Source organism: Arachis stenosperma, chromosome 4 (assembly GCF_014773155.1).
Source record: "Arachis stenosperma cultivar V10309 chromosome 4, arast.V10309.gnm1.PFL2, whole genome shotgun sequence".
Classification (NCBI taxonomy): Eukaryota; Viridiplantae; Streptophyta; class Magnoliopsida; order Fabales; family Fabaceae; genus Arachis; species Arachis stenosperma.
The window spans coordinates 124603841-124617201 of NC_080380.1; the positions used below are offsets into that span (position 1 = coordinate 124603841).

At 37.7% G+C, this 13361-nt stretch overlaps 1 protein-coding gene and 1 pseudogene across 1 annotated transcript; one reads left to right on the forward strand and one right to left on the reverse strand.

Moving 5' to 3' along the window:
* The first annotated feature begins 7743 nt into the window (after positions 1 to 7743).
* Positions 7744 to 8344, forward strand: LOC130975440 (inositol transporter 1-like; annotated as a pseudogene).
* A 1241-nt stretch (positions 8345 to 9585) lies between these two features.
* LOC130975441 (uncharacterized) lies at positions 9586 to 10257 on the reverse strand. The gene has a single exon (XM_057900237.1). It carries the CDS (start codon positions 10255 to 10257, stop codon positions 9586 to 9588), a length of 672 nt encoding a protein of 223 aa, XP_057756220.1.
* Positions 10258 to 13361: the final 3104 nt, after the last annotated feature.

Consider the following 13361-nt stretch of genomic DNA (forward strand, 5'->3'; position numbering starts at 1 on the left):
GGATCCTACTAGATAGGATCTAAACTTGTCAATGGCATAGACCACTGCAAGTAACTCTTTTTCTGTGGTTGTGTAATTCTTCTGTGCATCATTTAGAACACGGCTGGCATAATAAATGACGTGCAGAAGCTTGTTATGCCTCTGTCCCAACACTGCACCAATGGCATGGTCACTGGCATCACACATTAGTTCAAATGGCAATGTCCAATCTGGTGCAGAGATGACTGGTGCTGTGACCAGCTTAGCTTTCAGGGTCTCAAATGCCTGCAGACACTGTGTGTCAAACACAAATGGTGTGTCAGCAGCTAGCAGGTTACTCAAAGGTTTTGCAATTTTCGAAAAATCCTTTATAAACCTTCTGTAGAATCCTGCATGCCCCAGAAAGCTTCTGATTGCCTTAACATTGGCAGGTGGTGGTAATTTTTCAATGACCTCTACCTTTGCCTTATCCACCTCTATTCCCCTGCTTGAAATTTTGTGCCCAAGGACAATTCCTTCAGTCACCATAAAGTGACACTTCTCCCAGTTTAAAACCAGGTTAGTCTCTTGGCACCTTTTCAGGACAAGTGCTAGGTGGTTAAGACAGGAGCTGAATGAGTCTCCATATACTGAGAAGTCATCCATGAAGACTTCCAGGAATTTCTCCACCATATCAGAGAAGATGGATAACATGCATCTCTGAAAGGTTGCAGGAGCATTACACAGACCAAAAGGCATCCTCCTGTAGGCAAACACGCCAGAAGGGCAAGTAAATGCTGTTTTCTCTTGGTCCTAAGGATCTACTGCAATTTGGTTGTAACCTGAATAGCCATCCAAAAAGCAGTAATAATCATGACCAGCTAGTCTTTCTAGCATTTGGTCTATGAATGGTAAAGGAAAATGATCCTTTCTAGTGGCTGTATTGAGCCTTCTATAGTCAATACACATACGCCACCCTGTGACTGTTCTTGTAGGAACCAGTTCATTTTTTTCATTATGGACCACTGTCATGCCTCCCTTTTTGGGGACAACTTGGACAGGGCTCATCCAGGGGCTGTCAGAAATAGGATAAATAATCCCAGCCTCTAGTAATTTAGTGACCTCTTTCTGCACCACCTCCTTCATGGCTGGATTTAGCCTCCTTTGTGGTTGGACCACTGGTTTGGCATTATCCTCCAACAGGATCTTGTGCATGCATCTAGCTGGGCTAATGCCCTTAAGGTCACTTATGGACCACCCAAGAGCTGTCTTGTGTGTCCTTAGCACTTGAATCAGTGCTTCCTCTTCCTGTGAATTTAAAGCAGAGCTTATAATCACTGGAAAAGTTTCACCCTCTCCCAGAAATGCATATTTCAGGGATGGTGGTAGTGGTTTGAGTTCAGGTTTGGGAGGCTTATCCTCCTCCTGAGGAATTTTCGAAAATTCCTTTGTTTCCTCTAGTTCTTCTTGATCAGGTTGAGCATCCTTGAAGATGTCCTCAAGCTCTGATTCTAGGCTTTCAGTCATATTGATCTCTTCTACCAGAGAGTCAATAATGTCAGCGCCCATGCAGTCATTTGGTGTGTCTGGATGCTGCATAGCTTTTACAGCATTCAACTTGAACTCATCCTCATTGACTCTCAGGGTTACCTCCCCTTTTTGTACATCAATGAGAGTTCGTCCAGTTGCTAGGAAAGGTCTTCCTAGAATGAGAGTTGCACTCTTGTGCTCCTCTATTTCCAGCACCACAAAGTCAGTTGGAAAGGCGAATGGCCCAACCTTGACAATCATATCCTCTATTATGCCTGATGGATATTTAATGGAGCCATCAGCAAGTTGGAGGCATATCCGGGTTGGTTTGACTTCTCTAGTCAACCCAAGCTTTCTGATAGTAGATGCAGGTATTAGATTGATGCTTGCTCCAAGATCACATAGGGCTGTCTTGGTGCAAGCACCTTCTAATGTGCATGGTATCATAAAGCTTCCTGGATCTTGAAGTTTTTCTGGTAAGCTTTTCAGAATGACTGCACTGCATTCTTCAGTGAGAAACACCTTTTCAGTTTCTCTCCAATCCTTCTTATGACTTAAGATTTCTTTCATGAACTTAGCATAAGAAGGTATTTGCTCAAGTGCCTCTGCAAATGGAATCTTTATTTCAAGAGTCCTTAGATAGTCTGCAAAGCGGGCAAATTGCTTATCCTGTTCCGCTTGGCGGAGTTTTTGAGGATAAGGCATCTTGGCTTTATAGTCTTCAACCTTAGATGCTGCAGGTTTATTCCTTACAGAAGTGGTTGAAGAAGCCTTGTTAGAGGGATTACTGTCAGCACTCTCAGGTGTCTGATCTTCCCTTGGCATCTGAACGCCAGGATTGGGTGGAAAATGGGCGTTTAACGCCAACTTTTCCCCCTTTTCTGGCGTTTGAACGCCAGAACTGGGCAGGGAATGGGCGTTTAACGCCAGCTTTCCTTCCCTTTCTGGCGTTTGAACGCCAATAACATTCCTCTCTGGGCTCTTACTGTCCTCAGAGGGATTTTGAACAGTGGTTTGGTTATCCTCCGTCAATTGTTCCTTATTTGACTTTTTGCTCTTTTGAGTGGTATTGTTCAGTGTCTTCCCACTCCTCAATTGAACTGCTTGACACTCTTTTGTTATCTGTTTTGATATCTGCTATTTTGCTTGATTCAACTGCAGTTCTATGCTCTTGTTAGCAACTTTAGTTTCACGGAGCATCTCTTTAAATTCTGCCAACTGTTCTGTCATCAGGAGCAATTGTTGATTAAGCTCAATTATCTGTTCTTGAGGATTAGGATCAGTGACTTCTGCCATGACTTCCTCTTTTGGAGAGAACTCATTGCTAGAGTACAAATATTGGTTTCTAGCAACAGTGTCTATAAGCTCTTGAGCCTCTTCAATTGTCTTCCTCATGTGTATAGATCCACCAGCTGAGTGGTCTAAAGACATCTGAGCTTTTTCTGTAAGCCCATAGTAGAAGATGTCTAACTGTACCCACTCTGAAAACATTTCAGAGGGGCATTTTCTTAGCATGCCTCTATATCTCTCCCAGGCATCATAAAGGGATTCATTATCCTCTTGTTTAAAGCCTTGGATGTCCAGCCTTAGCTGTGTCATCCTTTTTGGAGGGTAAAAGTGATTCAGGAATTTGTCTGATAACTGTTTCCATGTCTTTATGCTTGCTGTAGGTTGGTTATTCAACCATTTTTTAGCTTGATCTCTTACAGCAAATGGAAACAGTAATAGTCTGTAGACATCCTGATCCACCTCTTTATCATGTACTGTGTCAGCAATTTGTAAGAACTGTGCCAGAAACTCAGTAGGCTCTTCCTGTGGAAGACCGGAATACTGGCAATTTTGCTGCACTATGATAATGAGTTGAGGATTTAGCTCAAAGCTGCTTGCTTTGATGGGAGGTGTACAGATGCTACTCCCATATGCAGCTGTAATGGGGTTAGCATATGACCCCAGAGTCCTTTTGGACTGATCAATTCCACTTAGGTCCATAATGGATAAAGGGAAATGATATGGATTGCAAATAGATAAAAATAAGATCAAAGCAAATTGAGAACTGAATCAATCAGTTAATTAAAAAGATTTTGAAAATAGCAATTAGAAAGATATGATTGAAAAATTTTTATGAAAAAGATTTGATTTTTGAAAAGAGGAAAGAGAAAAACAACAAAATGACACCAAACTTAAAATTTTTAGAAAATCAAACACTAATTTTTGAAAATTTTAAAGGAAAAACACAAGGAGGACACCAAACTTAGAATTTTTATGAATCAAAACGGGACTAAGGACATGCAAAAATTGAAAATTAAAAGAAAAGCATAGGCATGCAATTGACACCAAACTTAAAATATGAAACTAGACTCAACTAAAAGACTCTAAACCAACAAAAACAAAACAGTCCTAATCTAAGCAACAAGATAAACCGTCAGTTGTCCAAACTCGAACAATTCCCGGCAACGGCACCAAAAACTTGGTGCACGAAATTGCAATCACACTTTGCAATCCCGCACAACTAACCAGCAAGTGCACTGGGTCGTCCAAGTAATACCTTACGTGAGTAAGGGTCGATCCCACGGAGATTGTCGGCTTGAAGCAAGCTATGGTTATCTTGTAAATCTTAGTCATGATATCAGAAATTATCAGGATTGATTGTGAAAAGCAAAAGAACATGAAATAAGTACTTGTTTTGCAGTAATGGAGAATAGGTTAAGGCTTTGGAGATGCTCTGTCCTCTGAATCTCTGCTTTCCTACTATCTTCTTCTTCAAGCACGCAAGGCTCCTTCCATGGCAAGCTGTATGCAAGGGTTTAACCGTTGTCAGTGGCTACCTCCCATCCTCTCAGTGGAAATGTTCAACGCACCCTGTCACGGCACGGCTATCCATCTGTCGGTTCTCAATCAGGCCGGAATAGAATCCAGTGATTCTTTTGCGTCTGTCACTAACGCCCCGCCTTCAGGAGTTTGAAGCTCGTCACAGTTATTCAATCATTGAATCCTACTCAGAATACCACAGACAAGGTTTAGACCTTCCGGATTCTCTTGAATGCCGCCATCAGTTCTAGCTTATACCACGAAGATTCTAATTAAAGAATCCAAGAGACATCTACTTAATCTAAGGTAGAACGGAGGTGGTTGTCAGGCACACGTTCATAGTTGAGAATGATGATGAGTGTCACGGATCATCACATTCATCCGGTTTAAGAACAAGTAGTATCTTAGAAAGGAAGCAAGCATTATTGAATGAAAAACAGTAGTAATTGCATTAATCCATCAAGACACAGCAGAGCTCCTCACCCCCAACCATGGGGTTTAGAGACTCATGCCGTGGAAAGTACACAAAGAAAACGTGTAAAGTGTCATAAGGTACCGATACAATGTCAAAAGATCCTATTAATAGTAAGCTAGTAACCTAGGGTATACAGAAATGAGTAAATGACGTAAAAATCCACTTCCGGGGCCCACTTGGTGTGTGCTTGGGTTGAGCATTGATACTTTTCGTGTAGAGACCTTTTCTGGAGTTAAACGCCAGCTTTGGTGCCAGTTTGGGCGTTTAACTCCAAGTTTTATGCCAGTTCCAGCGTTAAACGCTGGAATTTCTGATGCTGATTTGCAACGCCGGTTTGGGCCATCAAATCTCGGGCAAAGTATGAACTATTATACATTGCTGGAAAGACCAGGATGTCTACTTTCCAATGCCATTGAGAGCGCGCCAATTGGGCTTCTGTAGCTCCAGAAAATCCACTTCGAGTGCAGGGAGGTCAGAATCCAACAGCATTTGCAGTCCATTTCAGTCTCTAAATCAGATTTTTGCTCAGGACCCTCAATTTTAGCCAGAAAATACCTGAAATCACAGAAAAATACACAAACTCATAGTAAAGTCCAGAAAAGTGAATTTTAACTAAAAACTAATAAAAATATACTAAAAACTAACTAGATCATACTAAAAACAAACTAAAAACAATGCCAAAAAGCGTATAAATTATCCGCTCATCAGCTGCTTTTCTGTCTTTGTGTCCCAGTCCCACATGTCTTTCTCGTCAAACGTCACATCTCTGCCGATGATTACTTTCTTTGTTTCTGGATTGTACAACTTGTATGCTTTTGAGTCTATGCTATAGCCGATAAAGATACACTTCTTGCCTTTGTCATCTAACTTCTTCCTTAATTAATATGGTACGTGGGCATAAGTGATACACCTAAAGACTCTAAAATGATGAATGGATGGCCGCTTTCCACTCCAAGCTTCCTCTGGAATTTTATAACGAACACTTTTTGCTGGACACAGGTTTAAAATATGAATTGCTGTTGCGACTGCTTCTGTCCAAAATTCTTTAGGCATTTGTTTTGACTTGAGCATGCATCTAACCATATCCACAATGGTTCTATTCATTCTTTCAGCAACTCTATTTTGTTGAGGAGTATATCTAGTTGTTAGTTGATGCTGAATTCCGTGTTGCTTAAAGTATTCTGAACATGCAAGATATTCTGTCCGTCTATTTGTTCTGAGAATTTTGATTTTACAGCCACTTTGTTTTTTGACAAACGCTTTGAATGTCTTAAAGACATCACATGCTTCTGATTTCTGCTTTAGAAAGTATACTCATGTATATCTATTAAAATCATCAATAAAAGCGATAAAGTACCTACTACCACCATTACTTGAAACTAAGGCTGGTAATCAATACCCTACCCGCGGGTACCCAACCCGGACCAACCCGTTCGGATGGTAGGGTACGGGTTCAGGGAATAGCCTACCTTACCCTACCTGCACCCAAGGTTCTGAAAACCGGACCGGACCAGCCGATTCGACCGATTTAACCACGAACCGGTGCTGCAAACGGTCCGGTCCTCATCTGAAAACCGTACAAAGAAGAATCACTTAAGAACCGGCAAACCGACCAAAAACCGGCCAGTTGGACCGAACCGGTGACCGGCCGGTTACGCAAAACGACGCTGTTTTATAATTTTTTAAAAAAAAATAAAAAATGAACCTGACCCAACCCGCTCGTGGAGCACCCCACCCCCCTTTCTTCCCCCGACCCCATTCATTCATGATTCATCTGAATAATCTCCAATAGAGAACCCTAGCCGCCCTGAACCATAGCCCCCCTGTCGCCATCCTTCGTCCCCGCAGTCACAGGTCATCAGCGCCACCGCCGTCGCTTGGACCTCAGCCCCAATAACCCTCCATCGTCGCCTGGTTCCCTGCCCAGTAGCCCTCCATCTCCATCGTCTTCATCTTCTCAACACTAGCAAGCAGTAGCACTCTCATCGTCTTCATCGTCGCGCGGTCCTCAACAGTCAACACCAGTAGCCCTCCATCGACCCCAGGTGAGTGACTCGTCCTCTGCTCATCTTCTTTGTTCTTCGCCTCTGCTCATCTTCTTTAGTATAAGAAACATGCATGAAATTGATACTCTGTGAACTTCCTCTGTAAACTGAACTTAGATTTCTGTTTAATTTTCTGTGAACTTCATCTGTGAACTGTTCAATTTCTGTGAACTTGCTCTGTGAACTTCCTCTGCTCAGTGCTCATCTTCTTCCTACTTCGTTTCTCTGCTCAATTTCTGTTTGTTGGTTAGCATAAAAAATAAATAATCTGAAAATTAACTGGCTGGTCTTCTATTTTGTAGCTCAATTTCTGTTTGTTGCACAATTTCTATTTGTTGGTCAATTTGTGTTTGGTCCTCAGCTCAATTTCTGTTTGCTGCTCAGCATAAGAAATTAAAAATCTAAAAATTAAGCTGGCTGGTCTTCTATTTTGCAGCTCAACTTTCTCTGTGAACTGAACTTAGATTTCTGTTTAATTTGCTGGAACTTCATCTGTGAACTGTTCAATTTCTGTGAACTTGCTCTATGAACTGTTCAATTTCTGGAACTTTATCTGCGAACTGTTCAATTTCTGTGTATGTTCATTGTGTTGTGTTGTGTTGTGGGCTTGTGGCTGTTTTTACTTTTTAATTTCATATATGTTTTATTAATTTCAGTTATGGAAGATAGTATTAATCAAGAAGCAACTGCTGATAACAATGCTTCTGTGAATATTTATTTGAGAACAAAATGCTTAAGGTGCTTGTTCTCACACATATTGCAAGTGTGCAGAGATATAAAAAGAAAAATGAACTGATCCCTCTTCTTTATTCTATGTACTATTTAAATATGTATGTGAGTGTTTCTCAAATAAACTAGTTATTCTTAACAAGCATATGATGGTTGATTGTGCAGGCTTTTCAGCAGTTTACAGGCATTAACACAGTAATGTACTACAGCCCAACGATTGTGCAAATGGCTGGCTTCCGCTTTAATGAGTTAGCTCTTCTTCTACCCCTCATAGTTGCTGGCTTGAATGCTTGCGGCACCATTCTTGGCATTTACCTTATTGACCATGCAGGGCGAAGAAAACTATCCCTCTATAGCTTAGCAGGAGTAATAGTATCACTGATCATCCTGTCCATTTCATTTTTCAAGCAATCATCTGAAAATGCTTTGTATGGATGGCTTGCGGTTCTAGGATTGACCCTGTATATTGCATTCTTCTCACCGGGGATGGGGACTGTGCCTTGGACAGTAAACTCAGAGATATATCCCGAACAATAACGAAAAATTTTTGCGGCGGCATGTCTGCAACTGTCAATTAGGTTTCTAATTTGATTGTAGTAGAGTCATTTCTATCAGTTGCTCAAGGTGCAGGAACTGGTCCTACTTTCTTGATCATGCAGGCATAACTGTGCTTGCATTTCTGTTTGTGTTTGTTTTTGTTCCTGAAACCAAAGGGTTGATGTTTGATGAAGTGGAGATTTTGTGGAAGGATAGAGCTTGGGGTAAGAATCCTCATACTCAAAGCCTTCTTCAATCTTGAGCATGCAAATGGATCCTAGTTCTACTCTGATTAGAATGCATGCAACCTTTTTTGCACAATGCATTAGCAGTCAATTTGTTATATGTTGTAATGTATCCATGTTACTTATTCCATTCGTTTTTAATATTGTTCGAGTCAACATTCAATATCAGTAGTAGTATTGAAGCATTCAATTCAGTTCATGAGTTGTTATATATGAAGGGAAATGCTCAATCTCAACTTCTGAGAATCTGTGACTGATGAAATATTTTATGTAGTGTTTTAAATTTTGAAGATATTTTAAGATTTATATTAGACTATAATTATATTTTAGGATGTGTATTTATAATTTATTTATTATTCTATTCTAAAACGGTTTTTCTGATTGAACCACCAGTTGAACCGGTTAGACCAATGAACCAGTGAACCAGTGACTAGAGCGATTTGATGACCGGTCCGGTTTTCTGAACCTTTCCTGCACCCCTAATATATTATATAATATATATGTAAAAGTTATGTATGTAGTGAAGAAAGTGAGTGTTGAACCCACAATCTTTCTCTTATAAAAACTTAAAATAACCATTAAACTAGTTGGTGATCATATTATTTGTAATTTTATGTTAGATTTCTTTAAGATTTTATTATTTTTAATTTTAATTGAACTTAGTTTTTGATTTTCTATTTTATTAATATGTATGATATTTGGAATGGTTGAATTTTATATTTGCTTGAAATTTTTTTATTTTTCTGCGGGTAGGGTCGAGTAGTATAGGGTTTAAAACTTTAGAGTGTGGGTAGGGTTAGGGTTGAGAAATTCTCAACTTGCGGGTAGAGTAGGGTAGAATTTTTAAAAATTTTTCAACCCACGGGTAGGGTTAGGATAGAGTCCAAACCCTACCCTGCTCTACCCATTGCCAACCCTACTTGAAACTTCTACGGAACAGATATCTGAATGCACAATTTCAAGTAATCTTCTGGCTCTCTATGACTTTTCTGTGGGGAATGGATCTCTGTGCTTCTTTTCCAGTTGACAAATCTCACAAACACAATTGGGAATATGAATCCGTGGTAGGCCAGAAATAAGTCCTTTTCTTAACAGGTAGTTTAGGCCAAAAAAATGAAAATGCCCAAACCGCATGTGCCATAACCAATTATCATCAAGTATCACAGAACTCATGCAAGAGGGATTAACATGTTGAATTTTTAACGGAAACATTCTATTTGAAGTAATCTTTGCTTTATCTATGAACCTTCCGTTGTTGTCAAACAGTGTAGTATCCACGATAAGTTATCATCTTGTATCCCTTCTCAGATAATTGTCCCATACTCAGTGAATTGTAATCAAGTTCAAAAGTATAAAAAATATCAGAAATATAACTCAAAGAACTATCTTTCAATCTAATTGGTATGTGCCCTTTTCCTTCAATAGGAATCTTTGTACTATTACCAAACTTCAATAATAATTTAACTGAATCATCTAGTGAAGAAAATAACTCCTTTCTATCAGACATATGATTACTACAGGCATTATCCAAGCACCATATATTTTCATCTTCAGCACATGAATTACTTGTAACAAATAAAGTTTGAGTACCCGGATTAACATTAATAGTTTGATGCTGATTTTCTGTAATATGTGCTTGATTGTTATTCACCATTTTGAATCTGCAACCTGCTACTTTGTGTCCATATTTTTCACAATAAAAGTAGTTGAAATTGGTTCTTTCTTGATATATAAAAATTGCTTCAACCTCTTCCTTGGTTAACAGACGTGAAATTTGTTTCACCTTTTCCTTGATTAGGTGGTGTAAAGTTATTATAACTTCCTTGGTTGTAATTTCCACGACCTCTACCTCTGAAACTTCCTCTGCCTCTACTTTAAAAATTAAAACCATGACCTCGTCTTTCTTGTGTATGGCTTGATTCTGCAACATTGCTTAAATTCACTCGACTTTTCAGGGCTTTCTCGGTTGATTTTTTTACTTCTCTAATATTCTACTGATGTGGCTTTCCATGGTTCCTTGCAACTCTGCAATCGTCATAGTATCCATATCGTGAGACTCTAGTATCGTAATCACCACATGGTCATACTTCATTGGTATGGTGCGAAGAATTTTCTCCACCACTTTGCTATCGGACATATCTTCTCCATAAACTCTCATCTTATTGACAAGATCTGTAACACGAGTAAAATGTTGCTCAACAGTTTCTGAGCTATACATCTCATACCTTTCATATTCTCTTCTGAAAGACTGTAGCTTTACTTTTTGAGTTTTATCTACACCTTTATATGACAGCTTCAACGTATTCCATGCCTCTTTTGCACTTTTGGCATTTGCTATTTTGCCAAACACCGTATAATCTACACCTTGATGAATTTGAGATAGCGCCAATTGATCTCTCCTCTGTTGGGAAGCATCTGCTCCTTCTTGCAAACCTGGTTCAATGAAATTCCACAGGTTCTGGGCTTTCAAATGGGTAGACATCAAAGTCTCCCAATAATTAAAATCAAGTTTCCTATCTAACTTGGGACCGGACCACATAATATTAAAAGTGTTTGCCATACCAACTCTATGAATAAATAACTATGTGAGAACTCTCTCACACTTCACAAACTCTCAAACACCAGGCGCTGGATTAACTAGCTCTGATACCAAATGTAAATATAATACCCACACTATATTAGCCCCAAGATCACTTACTCACATAAATAGTACTACCATATTTTTCATCACTCAAACTTACTAACAATCATAAGAATATAAGAGAGAATTTTTGAAAAAAACATCTAGCATTTTTTATTCATGGAGAGATGATTAATAACATAAATATGAAGCCTTTATATAGGCAAACCTTCATAATAAAATAGTAATTTTTATAACAACTAAGCACTAGTTGTAATGATTCAAGAAATAAGTAGAAACTTTGACTAGTCAAATTTTTTGTTCAATTTTATTTCAAATTTTTAGTCATCAATCTTAAAACTTCCAATTTATGATTATTCATCATTCTTCTAGTATGGAAGTGATGAGTGTAATTTGTTCATGATTCTTCTAACTTGATTTGTAGCCTTCAATTTTGACTAGGAAATAAAATTTGACTTGTAATTCTTTTAACTTCTAGTTTCATTACTTATAATTCTTGTAACTTCTAATTTCATAATAGTTCTAGTATGATATAGTTGTATTACTCTCTTAAATATTCTTGATTTAATTATCTAACAAAAAATATTTAAATAATATCATCCAAAATCTAATACGCAAGGCTGCTGTGGTTGTTGCCGCGAAGTTCACAATCGGAAGGAGGGACAACAGCAGAGCAGAGAGGTGCGCAATGCTACAAAATTAACGACACACAAAATGCTGTAGAATTGATGACAGCAAAGAGGCACACGACGTTAATAATTTAGTATTATAATAACTAGGTGGATTTAATTGGCCCTCAAAAGTAACGAAAGAGAAGCATGATTACTCAGATCTCAAAATTTGAATAGGCTATTGGACTTTATTTCGAAATAATGTGGACTCAAATCTCTTGACTTTGATGGGAGTAATAAAACATCTCAAATGATGCTTTAACTTTTTATTTAGTAATTAATTAAAGGTGTTTCCACAAAAATGTAAATTATTTCCCACTTCTTAATTAAGCTAATTTTAAATTTTTAATCATATTCTTTTAATCCATTATTAGGCATTGTGCTTGCAAGTGATATCCCCATTCCCCACCATTAATAAACCCAATTATAGTCTAATGGAAGCACCTACCTTACCTGCTTCATTATCCAATCCCTTTGTCTTGATAAACACCGCATGCACCACTAATTTCATCGATTGATTAATTAATAACTATTACTTTTAGAATGTGATGTCAAGTGTAGTTTACAAAATTGACGTGTCTGAGATATGATATATATACTAAATCACAAATAGGCTTTCCAAAATGTGTCTTTCTTTTCATATATTCCTATTTTATAATCTTATATATATGTAAGTTTATATTGTCTTCTACTACTCACATCCTTATCAGTCTCTTAGTGAAGTGGAATGCCAGGTCAATGAGGCATTCAACATAACTATATCATTATGCAAATTGCAACAAGGACCGTATCAAGCTGAAGAACTATTAACCAAATAAGTAATTTAGTTAAGAAGTTCTACTTAACGACAAACAGGTGTCAAAGTATTAAATATATTTTTTTAACCTATTTAGATGGATATTAAATGATTAATTTATACGTCTGCTTAAGTAAATGTCAGAATTTTAAATTCAGTATTGTATATGTAGCAATTTATTAATTAGTAAAAAATCTTTAAATGAGACTCAGATCTATGACAAGTTAATCGTTAGTCAACTAAATTAGGAGATATTGTAAAAAATAATTTTTTTATTAAATGATTAAAATTTTTAATGTTTTAAAATCTTTATTGTATAACAAGTTTCAAACCCAAAATCCTTATACATATCCTACCAAAATACTTAACATAGTGGCAATGTTAGCTATGATTAGTAATTTAATATACTATAGCTAGGTTAGGCCATGATTAACAATTGATGACACTCAACTTTAATTTCCTAGTGTGTTTTGATTATTGTCTAATATACCGAATGTCATGCCTTGCATTGGTTGGTTCCAAAAAATAAAACAAAGAAAAATCCACAATGGGTATGACGTGCCCCAATAGAAATGTTATGTCTACAATAAATTTATATTGGACAATTTTAATTAGTGATTTGTACAAATAGTATGTAAACTTTAAAAAGAGAGAGGGGGGGGGGGGGGTTGTAAGATTCACACTTTTATTATTCTTAGTTTGACTTATTGGACAACTTCAAGTCATCTAATTTAACTAACGTAACCCAATTCATGATAGAGCAAAAGAAATAAATTTTCAGAAACGCACTACTGTGCATATTCACGTATATAAAAGGCATGGTGTGCAATTGATGGAGGGAAAAATCATACCCCACTAGTTACTTTTACACATACAGTGGCCAAAATTAATGGCACCATCTTATAACTATGTATGTAGTTGTAGGA

Excerpts from the sequence above, each read along its gene's own strand:
- LOC130975441 (XM_057900237.1), bottom strand. The coding sequence starts at position 10,257 with ATGTTGCAGAATCAAGCCATACACAAGAAAGACGAGGTCATGGTTTTA.